General features: G+C 36.0%; 1 protein-coding gene across 1 annotated transcript in view; it reads left to right on the forward strand.

The window, feature by feature from the left end:
- DST (dystonin) overlaps positions 1-12908 on the forward strand; it is a 614637-nt gene that overhangs the window by 577360 nt on the left and 24369 nt on the right. Inside the window, exons 87-89 of the mRNA XM_042781628.1 lie at positions 2448-2567; positions 8313-8482; positions 10116-10275. Coding sequence (XP_042637562.1) covers positions 2448-2567; positions 8313-8482; positions 10116-10275 — 450 coding nt within the window. The remainder of the gene's footprint in view (positions 1-2447; positions 2568-8312; positions 8483-10115; positions 10276-12908) is intronic.

A 12908-nucleotide genomic window follows, 5' to 3' on the forward strand; every position in this document is an offset into this window, starting at 1 on the left:
AGTCTTTGATAAAGCCTCCATTTCTTCCCTACATTTTTATAGGACTCCACCCCACCTCAAAATTAATTATTTGAGTCTTTTGTGGCTGAGTTTGTTTTTCTTTAATCTATTTATTTATTTTGGGGGTTTTGGTGTTTTTGAAAGGGAAGGGTTTTTTTGTTTTTGTTTTTTAGTAAATTTAGAGAATCTCACAAGGAACTTTCCTTATTCCTTCCACCTGTTATTAGCAATCCCATCGTAGAGTAAACACAGACAAGAGGTAAAATTATGTGTCTCTGTGTTCCAGGATTACCAGAGATGATGTGCCCACCTTGCTGGGCATATAACTTTGATTTTTACTGGAAACTTGTTGTTACATTGATGTTAAATTTGATAATTCCCCTTGTTTATCCATTCAGTTAGCATTTTCTAGCATTGGTATTATTTCCATTGTTTTGGGGGGCAAGTCTAAGTTGGATGATGATGCAAAAGATGTCGTAATAGTCAAGTGTTTCAGTCTTTAAAGTTACTATTATAAACTTTGAAAACATTTTAGAAATGACAAGTTACATTGTTATAGGATTGCATGCTAATATCCCCTTTGGAGTGGGAGGTGTGGTAGGTTTGATGTTATAAGTGAATCTCTGGAATAGAATTGGTTTCTAATGAATTACTTCTGCGCCTGACATTTTCTCTCCATATATTGGCTCAGTGGCATCTGTAGTATAGGCACTGAATTTGTAAAAGTCTCTTGGATGCCAGTAGTCAGTTGCCTACCCTCTTCCTTCTTCCTCTACTTTGATCCATTTTATTTTCAAATTATGTTTAACTAGATTTACAAGTATTTTCTAATGTTTTCAGTGAAAATGTATATATCTCTTCTATTAATAGGGCTTAACAATTAACCTTCGAACCTGTTCATTTATAACATTGGACTTACCTTCTATTATAGCATGTTTTATTTAGAGTCAAATTACCTAATTTGAGTTGAGATGTTAATCATCGGACTTAAACAATTTATGTGCCTATTCTGGCCTCCATTTTCTCATATTTAAATTGATTAGTGTTGTGGGAAGGATGTGCAGGGAGAGCAGGTTTGTAATGAGGTCATCTCTAATGAGCCCTTGTAGCTTTGTGATTCTCTGCCCTTACTGTGCTTGCATTGTTAAGTGTCTGTTTGGTATTCCATTATTAATGTGCTTCATTATACAACAGATTTTATTTTCATTACTTATGTTTTTGCTACATATATAAACCAAAAACCAAACCAAATTCACTGGCACCAAGTCGGATCCAACTTATAGTGACTCCTCCTTAGGTTTCTCAGGTGGTATCACTATGGAAGTAGATTGCCCAATCTTTCTTCCGAGGAGTGGCTGGTGGGTTTGAACGTGCATCCCTCTGGTTAGCAGTCAAAAGCCTTGGGCACTATGCCAGCAGAGCTCCTGTTACATATATATTCACTTAAATTTATTATGAGAAATAATTGATAACCAGTTTCACAATTTGGTATCCCAAAATAGTACCCATTAGTTCTTCATGATAAACAGTAAAGGGACTGTGGCTGAAATTCAATTGTTTATTTATTTATTTATAAGGAGCTCTGGTGGTGCAGTACCTAAGGCATTTGACCGCTAACCAGAAGGTTGGTGGCTCAAACCCTCCAGCTGCTCCACGGAAGGAAGATGAGGCGGTGTACTTCCGTAAAGATTTATTACCTTAGAAACCCAATGGGGGTCGCTCTGAGTTGGAATTGACTCAATGACAGTTGGTTTTTTTGATATATATAGAAAGAGATAGAGAGGAAGATGTGTGTGTGTGTGTGTGTGTGTGTCTCCAAGATACTTACAAAGAAATAGAGTATTGTGGGTGCTGTTACATATAAAACCAATATGGGAGGCATAGACATTAATTTGAGGGTTTTGATATGAGCAAAAAGATGTTGACTACCTTTATATTAAATAATAGTGTAATGCCCTCTTTTTGTTCTCACTCCTTTTTAAAACCAATTTACAAACTTTGTCCTGCCTTCCTCCTTGTTGTTCCTCTTTCTTAACATAGGTATTAAATGCCCTACTTAGAAGTAAACCCAGATCTGTCAAGGGAAAGTGGTGGGAGTGGGAAGAAAAAAAATTATCTGAAGATTTGCATTAATTACTGAGCGAAGGAAAGGGAGGATGTTCTCTCGGTGCCCCTCAACACTTTCTAGGCTCATTTCTATTTTTGTTATGTCTGATGTGTTTGAATGAATTATCACAAAGTGGCCATGGAGCACAACCACAAATACCAGGTGTTATCAAGACATTTTGTAACCTGCCAAAGAAAGTATTAACATTTTTCACCTTCAGGAGATATTCTGAATTAATAGTTTTTAACATTTCCATCAAAATTAATTTCATATACTAGATTTCAAATACAGTGAATATGCTTAAAAATTTTATGGACAAAGGTGTGAATTTCTTTTACAGTTCCATGAAGCATGGAGTAAACTTATGGAGTGGCTAGAAGAGTCAGAAAAGTCATTGGATGCTGAACTAGAAATTGCCAATGATCCAGACAAAATAAAAACACAACTTGGACAACATAAGGTGGGTCACTTTCTAAGTCTCATTTGATCTTATAATTATTCATCACTAGAGAAAAAGGATGTCTAATCTGGATCCTTATTAAAATTAAAACCCAGCTCTCACACACTGCTCAGGTATCACCAGTGTCTTTATTCTCTCGTGACCATTCCATTAATAACGCTAGAATTAATTGTTAAAAGAAATATGTTGTTGTTGTTATGTGCTGTCGTGTCTGACCCGACTCATAGTGACCCCTCCTTAGGTTTCCGAGGCAGTATCATTACAGAAGTAGATTACTCCATCTTCCTTCCGAGGAGTGGCTGGTGGGTTTGAACCGCCAGCCTTCTGGTTAGCAGTCAAGTGCCTTAGACACTATGCTACCAGGGTACACAATTAAAACTAGAAGTCATCTACAATACTTGTGGTTTGAACACTGGTATTGCAATTTTTCATGACAATTGTCTTAAAATTTCCTTTGCACATTAAATGCCACTCTGAAAATAATTCTGAAGTAAAAAGTACATACAGGTTTTGTCATGAATAGTCTCTTAAACAGTGGAGTGGAAAAATTGGTTTTCATACCTAAATTATTATTCTATTGTGTATATGTGTGTATGAAATTCTACCCCTCCCCACAATAAGACATAGTCAGTGGCTTCCTTATGTAGACTAGAAACATGTAGAAGCTTTTCTAAAATATTTCCTACCTTTTATATTCCTTCCACATAGCATTCAGAGATCACTTTATTGTATCCCCTATCCTCTACTCTTTTGAATTTGGGTCTTTTTATCATTCTGTTTGTAAAGCAGTCACCAGCCATTAAGCTGAGAATGAGTAAAAGGAGGGTGGGTCCTGAAAAAAGTTTTACAGTTTTAGGCATCTACCTGTAAGTCATCACTGAAAAATGGTAATTTTCAAAGGCTGGATAAAATTGAAAAAGGTAAGGTGTATCATCATCTGAAAATGATAGCTATTACCATCACACAGTTTGGTTGCTTCTGTCCATGGATCTGACCTCAGAGAGTCACTATCAGACAGTGATGGAAGGAAGCATATCAAGCACCTGTTCTTGGGTTAGATAGGGGCTTATGAAGGGCTTGTTCTGCTGGCAGCACAGTGTCAGGGAACCACACCCTCCTTCTCTGGTGGAATAATGAGAGGCTCCTTTTCAGAATAGAATGCCTTATTTGAACTTGAGCATGGATGCGGTTTCATGTAGTCTTGGAATTTTGTGGCATATTAAAGCTAGAGAATCCCAGAAATAGGAATATGAGAAGAATTGTATTAGAGTCTCTATTTTTTCCACATGTGAATTACTGCTTTTCTTTTTATCATTTGGGTACTTCTGTTCTAAAAAACCTTTAATCTGTCCTGTACATGTAATTAGCTAATTATGTATCTGCTATGTGAAAAAATATTGATGCCATGTTCTAAACATGAGCATTCTGTTTGTAATAACATGAAAAAAATAGCAATTATACATAATAATACACATAACAGACTTCAGAAATACTATGATATTGTGATGGTATTTATTGTGATGATATTGTTGCCTGCTATTAGAGAACAAAAAAATAGCTCACTCATATTAAAACACATGAAGCATGTAGTTTTTAAAGGCAGTGAAAACTTATCAGGTAATTGTAACCTCAAGGCAATTTTGGAAAATAACACATTTATATAAGATTTCACAGCTAACAAAGGTTTCACATTATACATTTCTTTTTTCATCCTCAGAACAACTTTGCAAAGTATGTAGGTTAGCTAAGGCTCTGCTGATGAGAAAACAAAAGTGTAGCAGCTACCAAATAGCAGAGGCAACTGAATCTAATTTCTCTTTCTCTCTCTCTCTTTTTTTTTGGTTGCTTGTGCTTTTAGAAGCACTCTGGTGATGGCAGTAGTTAAAGCATTTGACTGCTAACGAGAAAGGTCAGAGGTCTGAACCTACCAGCCTCTCTGCAGTAGAAAGATGAGGCAGTCTGCTTCTGCAAAGATTTACAGCCTTGGAAACCCTGTGGGGCAGTTCTGCTCTGTCCTATAGGGTTGTTATGAGTTGGAATCAACTCCATGGCAGTGGGTTTGTACTTTTCGTTTCATATCTAAGAAACCATTGCCTAATCCAGGGTTATAAATATTTACCTTTATACATTTTTGAAAGAATTTTATAGTTTTAACTCTTACATTTGGGTCACTGATCCATTTTGAGTACTTTTTGCACATGGTATGAGGTAGGAGTCCAACTTCACTCTTTTGCATGTGCATATCCAGTTGCCCCAGCACCATATTAAAAAATTTATTCTTTCCCCCAGGAGCTCTGGTAGCATAGTGCCTAAGGCACTTGACTGCTAACCAGAAGGCTGGCGGTTCAAACCCACCAGCCACTCCTCAGAAGGAAGGTTGGGCAATCCTACTTCCGTAGTGATACTGCCTCGGAAACCCAAGGAGGGCTCGCTATGAGTCGGGGCCGACTCGATGGCATATAACAACAACAACAAATTCTTTCCCCCATTGAATTGCCTTGGCACCTTTGTGGAAAATTAACTGACTCAAAATGCAAGGGTTTACTTCTAGACTCTGAATTCTATTCCATTGATCAATATGTATATCCTATCACATATTCTTCATATTACACCCATGTAATAAGTTTTAAACTCATGAAATAAGAATCTTCCAACTTTGTTCTTTTTCAAAATTGCTTTAGCTGTTTTTGTCCCCTGAATTTTCATATGAAATTTATTACCAACTTAGCCTTTTTTGCAAAAAAAAAAAAAAGGCACTTGGGATTTGATAGGGATTGCATTGAATCTGTAGATCAATTTAGAGTTTTGACATTGTAAGATTATTGACTTCTTTTTGACATGGTAACATTATTGACTTCTGTTACATGAAGGTGGAATGTTATCCCATGTATTTAGATCTTCTTTAATTTCTTTCAACAGTGTTTTGTAGTTTGGAGTGTACAAGTCTTAAACTTTATTTACTAAATGTATTTCTAATTATTTTGTTGTTTTTGATGCTATTAGACATGGACTTTAAAAATTTTATTTTAGGATTATTCTTTGCTATTGTATAGCAATACTGTTGACTTTTGTATCTTGCAACCTTTCTGAAATAATTTATTAATAAGTTCAAATAATTTTTAAAATATATTCCTTAAGATATTCTATGTTCAAGATCATGTTATCTTCAAGTAAAGATACTTTTACTACTTCCCATTGCTGTTTTTAAAAAAGTTTCTGGGTCATCCTACTATACTATCTGGATTGAGGACCACTGTTTTAGTGTTTCCTTGGTATTATTTCGTGAACTTGCAAGCTACTCAGTAAGTTGATCTTTCTTTTTTTCTTTTTCATCCCTGAGGTTATATATTTAATAGCAGTTGTCTCATTATTTCTAATTATTCTGTTAAATACTTATAAACACCTACTAAATATAAGATGATAATGAAAGGCCTACAAGGATAGTGTCCCTGCTCAATGAAAGCTTATGATTGAGTTGTAAAGAATGAATATAATTCATTTCCTGTCTTCCCCCCCTGCCACCCACAAAAGGTGAAATAACAATATAAAAAGCGGCAAAGTATAAACATTATAATAGCAGTATATCTCTTTGATAATGCAGAAATAATCTGTAGATCTTTTGAGACTTTGCTAGGGCTTTATATAGGTGGAAGGAGCTCTGGTAGCATAGTGCCTAAGGCATTTGACTGCTAAGCAGAAGGCTGGTGGCCACTCCGTGGAAGGAAGACTGGACAGTCTATTTCAGTAAAGATTTGCCACCTTGGAAACCCAAAGGGGTTCACTGTGAGTCGGAATTGACTCAGTGGCAGTGAATTTGGATTTTTTGGTTTTATATAGGTGGAGGGGGAAAGGCGTAAGTTTCTCAGGGTCCAAACAGAGGAATTTAGACATGTGGTTCTTACTTGTGGTTCTTACTTGCCGTAATGCTGGCTTAGAGATAAAAATGCATATAACATTATTGTGAATATCCAAACTTGTAACAGTAAATCTGTTTGTTACAATCTTATGGTAAATTTAAGGAGCTCTAGTAAGAGCTCTGGTGGCATAGTGCCTAAGGCATTTGACTGCTAACCAGAAGGCTGGCGGTTCAAACCCACCAGCCACTCCTTGGGAGGAAGGTTGGGTGGTCTACTTCCATAGAGATACCGCCTCGGAAACCCAAGCAGGGGTTGCTATGAGGCGAATCAACTGGATGGCAGTGAGTTTGTTTTTTTTTGTGTGTGTGTGTGTCCATGTAGAACCTATAGTTACTGATAGAATATTAACCATGTTTCCCTTCAAACTCGGGGGTATTTCAGTAGTTGATTGGCAATTCCACTGTATCATCACTATTTAAAGGTTCTTTTCTACCCTGATGGGTTACTGGGTAGAGTATTATGCTCCACACTATCTGATTTATTTGCATCCAAAGTTGCAAATCCAAAGTTTGGGTTCCAGTTGCTAGAGCTGCTTTTTTTTTCTTTAAATAGTATTTTATTGTGTTTTTCATGGAAGTTTACACAACAAATTAAGTTCTCGTTTGACAGTTTCTATACAAATAGTTACATTTTCCACGCTATTTCAGCCTTCTGAGTTCTGGTTGTTCTGTTTCCAGTACTCCAGTTTCCCTGCCCCGTTATCTTCTCATCTCTGGTTTAAAGTAAATGTTCACCTTTTGGTCTCATACACATTTTTTTTTTCTCAGTAGAACACCATGAGTGCATGTAATATGCTTTATTTTGTGTGCTACTGTTATTTCACTAAAAAGTGATCTCGGGATTATTTTGGTTCAGGTTTAAAGAGATCTTAGGGCAGTAGTCTCAGGTAAGTCTGGACTTTTTAAGAATTTGATTTCTGCATTTTTGTGTCTTTTGGATCAGAACGTTCAATAGTGGTAGCTGTGCACCATCTTGTTCTTCTGGTTTCAGGGTAGATGAGGCCATGGCTAGTGTAGGCTTTTAGTCCTGGAGACTGATTTCTTCTCTGACTTTGGTTTCCTTCTTACTCTTTTGCTTTTGATAAGTAGAGATTACTAGTTGTGTCTTAGACAGCTATTCACAAGCTTTTAAGACTTTAGATGTTACTCACTTCACTAGGATGCAGAACATGAACTTTTTGAACTATATTATGTTATTTGACTGAGTTGTCCATGAGATTAAACCTTCAGATCTTGAAAATGAGTGTCACAAAGTATTTGGTTATGTATCTGTAATTGTGTCTTCTATGAGTATATGTGCCTGCACAAACACACTTATACTTACATGTACATACAGATGTGTCTGTGTCTGTGCACACATCTGGGCACACCTGAACCTACCTTGTACCTATATGCCTATATATATACATTATGTGCCTGTACACTCATTTTTTTGGTTGTTTTTGGTATTGTTACTAAACTACATATGCAATTTGTTTACTACAAACATCCTTTTATATTGATTGCTTGTTAGTGACATAGTTTACATTGGTCCAGCTGTGCTTACTACACCCATTTGGTAATACTTTTCCAATCATCAAAAATGAAAAGTATCTAAGATCTAGAATAATTTCCCCTTTCCCCTCCCCTTGTAAGCACCAGTAAGTATTGGTCTTTGTCTGCATCTATTCTTGTCTTCTCATAAAAGTGGTATCATACAATATTTGTCCTTACATGATTGACTAATTTCACTTAGCATTATGTTAGAGATGCTTTTATTAATGCTTTTTTACCTAATCATTTATTAATCCTAAGTAGAAATGCATACTGTTTTCTTGTTAAATATATAGGAGTTTCAGAAATCACTTGGAGCCAAGCATTCTGTCTACGACACCACTAACAGGACTGGACGTTCTCTGAAGGAGAAAACCTCCCTTGCTGATGACAACCTGAAACTGGATGACATGTTGAGTGAACTCAGAGACAAATGGGATACGATATGTGGAAAATCTGTGGAAAGGTAAAATGCTAAGGCAATTTGGTTACTTTATAGATCTTTGTAGACAGTTCAGATATACAGTAGTGATGCTCTGCAGGGACATTTTGTTGTTGTTATGTGCCGTTGAGTCAGACCCAACTCATAGCGACCCCTCCTTGGGTTGCTGAGGCAGTATCACTACGGAAGTAGATTGCCCAACCTTCCTTCCGAGGAGTGGCTGATGGGTTTGAACCACCAGCCTGCTGGTTAGCAATCAAGTGCCTTAGGCACTACGCTACCAGAGCTCCTCAGGGACATTTTAGGAATCTTAAATTACTCTTTTTTGCTTCAGGCAAAACTTCTGCCATCTTTAAGACCCCAGTCATACAGCATCCCCAAAGAGAAAGCTTTGCTCTTTGTTATTACTTATTTTTAACTACTCATTACACTCAAAATCATCATCCTTCAAACCAGAAAAAAAAAAAAATCAGTGCTGTTGAGTCAGATCCGACTCACAGCGACCCCTTCTTAGGTTTCTGAGGCAGTATCACTACAGAAATAGATTGTCCAGTCTTCCTTCTGAGGAGTGGCTAGTGGGTTTGAACTGCCAGCCTTCTGGTCAGCAGTCAAATGCCTTAGCCACTACCTCTCACCTGGACTACAGCAACCTCCTGCTGGTTTTGTCCCCCTTTAATCCAGTTGCCACATTAACTACTGGAGTGGACTTTTACAATGGGCTATTGTCATTCTCCTACTTCAAACCCCCTTAGGGGTTTCATGTGGGCATGAAATAAAATACAGGCCCTTTATATGGCAGGCATAGAGCTCCTGATCTGGCCCCTGATTCCCTTTTAACCAGGAAGGCCCAAGATTTATATCAAAAATTTTAAGTATTCAAGTAACTAATAAAAGTAGTAGAAAGTTCAAAGATAATGTAAGTGTTACATGTTTTCTAATTTTTCAGTAATCTTTAGTCTCATCACTTTTGTCAGAATCAAGATTAAATCAGTTATGTTTAGTTCTAGGAAACTTTATAATTTTTTTTTTTTTTTTAAATTTTAACTTACTCAGTCTCAAAAGGTTACATACTACTTAATTCCATTTATGTGATAGTCTCAAGAAGACAAAATTACAATGATGGAAAGCAGATCAATGGATGCCAGGGGTTAGAGATGCAGGTAGTCTATGATGCGTGGCCAGGAAGAGACAGCATGAGGGAGATTGTAGGGGATGGAGCTTGATTGTGGTAATGGTTACATGAGCCTGTCCATATTATAATTCATAGACCTGTGGGCCCAATTAACTGTGTAATAATTTTTAAAACAAAAATAATTTAGAATTTTTTTTTTAATCAAAAAGGCATACTTCTAAAGGTGATTATGAGGAATTTTTTCTGGATTATGAGGTGATTTCTAAAGGTGATTGTGAGGAATTTTTTCTGGAACAGATGCTATGTATTTAACTGATAAAAGAGAAAATTTGAGAAATGTGTTCAGAAAAATTGTTATTTTCTAAACAAAACAAAGAGAGATCAGTGATCACCAACATGTTGTTTTTCCTCTTGAGCACTGCTCAACCTTCATAAATGATTTTGGATGCTCTGATAAATTTTTGTTGTTGTTGTTGTGGCTTTTTGTTGCTCAGGTGGATTCCTCCACTTTTTTTTTCCCCACAGACAAAACAAATTGGAAGAAGCTCTGCTGTTTTCTGGACAATTCACTGATGCCCTGCAGGCCCTCATTGATTGGTTGTATAGAGTTGAACCCCAGCTGGCGGAAGATCAGCCTGTCCATGGAGACATTGATTTAGTGATGAATCTGATCGATAATCACAAGGTATTATTATCTAGGACATTTCATTTTATCTGTAGTTTAATTATCCTGAGTACAGAGGGAAAAGTAACCTCTTAACCTTTTAAAAGAAGAGCTCAGGTGGCATAGTGGATAAGGCATTTGGTTGCTAACTAGAAGGTGAGAAGTTCAAACCTACCAGCTGCTCTGTGGAAAGAACGTGGGGCGATCTACTTGTGTAAAGATTTACAGCCTCGGAAACCCAATGAGGGTCGCTACGAGTCGGAATCAACTTGATGGCAGTGAGTTTGGTTTTGGTTTTAACCTTTTAAAATAAAGAGAAAATATACCATACTGCATAACAGTCTTTAGTATTGAAATAATGGTACGTTTGAGCGGAATCAGGAAACCAGCTTTAAAAGCAGCTGGGAGAGACAACTTTGTAACAGTGAAATATTTTTATTTTTAATTAAATGCCTTTTTTAGAACTTAGAAAGTAGTTCCATCCTCTGCTGCTTTGAAATGTGTAACAAGACTGCTTTTACTATCTTGTATTATTTATTTAAAATTATATAATTTAAAATCATTTGCTTAGTGGCCTGAGCAACCTAGAACTAGGTTATTACATAAGTGTATAGATTTGTGACATGATCTTTGAGGGTCATGGCAGCTGCTTTTCTTTATTTTAAATGGTTTTAACATTGCCCTTGAATTATAGTAATTTGTGAGACAACAGATGTGCTATGAGAGATCTGATTATTATTTTAAGAAAATTGATCATCTTGCAGTCTCCTGATATGTATGCTAAACTGCCATGTAAGTCAAAAGTAATATTCAAGCCCCAGAGGGGCAGCATTCACATAGGGAAAAGCTGGACAGACAGGAGTGCATAACTAAGAAGGGTACAGGGATGAGGGTCACAGGTAAGGGAGAGGAGGAGAGTAGGTTAGGATTGGGGATAGTAATCGGGGAGTGAAACCAAACGTGCACGAGCTGTTGAATGTAAAACAAATTCTGCTCTGTAAATTTGTACCCAAGGCACAATAAATAAATAACAATTTAAAAAAAAAAAAAGTAATATTCAGGAAACCAAGCTGGTATTGAGTTATGATATAATGAAACAAACTTGGAAAGCACAGTGCTAATGTAAAATAGTTTTATCAGAGTTAATTAGTATTTTATAGAACCATACTAGAATTTGTACTGTGTTTCCTCTCTATAATTTTTGAGTTTAGAAAATTGATTTTATTTTAAAATATTTTTTTATACTTTCCCAGTTGTGCTGTTTTGATCTTATCTTTTTAAAATGTCCCTTTGTATATTTACTATCCAATTTAAAGCACTATTCTCTCATTATTCCCATAAAAAGAGTTTGTTCCACTTGGATATTAACAGAAAATGAAAGAATAGATGAAGAACATTGATTAGGCCTACAAAAATGAAAAATTTTTAAATTACTGTGCTTATATCAAAACACTTTTTGTGCATGATTAATATGGTCTTTTCCACACCTTGGCATTTATTCAATGAGTAATGAATAGTGTGATGTTACTTTTTACATAAATACCATATTTATAAGCTCACTGTCTAAATATTTACTGCCCTAGGCACTTGCCAAATTTTTTTTGTGTGTATTCAAAGTCATCAGGAATGAATTAATCATTCAGCATTAGTAATACAGTTGGAAGGCTCAAGAAGAAGTTGAAGCATACCAAGTACATTGGAAAGTCTACTCAAAACTGTTGGGTTAGTTCTATCACAAATGAAATATTTAAATACTGTGTCTTTGTGTGTGTATCTGCAGACACAACTAATTTAACACTGTTAGAATGAAATCAGTCAGGGAATTCATCACATTAGATTTGGATTGTTTTTGATAGGATGACTTTTATAAATGACCTGAGTATCAGATTAGAAACAACCACAATTTTGAGATGTGCTTGGTCATACTCAATTGTGATTATGTTTTAGAAAAATAATTTAATTTTATTCTACCCAGAGGATGATTATTTGAAAGATCTAGTTTCATGTATAGAGAGTCTTGGATCAGAAATGAAGAACCCTGGCTTATTTCTTAGATTATGTTTGTGTCTAATAGAAACCAGTTTAACTCCTGGCACATCAAAGTTCATCAGAGTTAGGCAGAAGAAGAAACAAAAAGCTTTTCTTCTAAGGTCACAGATAAGGATTTATGCCTCTAAAATTTAACCTTACAGGATAGTTCCCAGGATGCTATGAAAGATGTAGATGTGTTTTGGGCAAAAAGAACCAACTTCCTAAGTGTTTCTCTTTCATTATCTTTAAGACACCCTGGATGTGCTCCAGGATTGCTCAGTCATCTGTTAGTCTCTTAGATATGTTTACTAATTAATAGTGTTGTGCAGCCAGTGTGCACTTGACACACCAATAATTTGAGAGAAATCAAAACATCATATTAAAGGGTCAAAGAAAAAAGGAATCTGATGCTGTGTGTTTGTGTGCGTGTGGAATTGAAATAAAGAAGGCTGGTCACCCTTATTTAAATCCTATTTCACATTTAAAACATAAGGTCATTATATCTTGGTCCCTCATGAAAATGTTATAAAACTGAATAAATTGATGCAAAACTGTGTTCTTGATGATGCTTAAATAGGAGCAGTATATCATCAGATCTTCTGAGGATTCTGCAAAAAAAAATA

The sequence above is a fragment of the Orycteropus afer genome, unplaced genomic scaffold, assembly GCF_000298275.1.
Source record: "Orycteropus afer afer isolate SDZICR_OR568_19922 unplaced genomic scaffold, OryAfe1.0 scaffold00140, whole genome shotgun sequence".
Lineage (NCBI taxonomy): Eukaryota > Metazoa > Chordata > Mammalia > Tubulidentata > Orycteropodidae > Orycteropus > Orycteropus afer.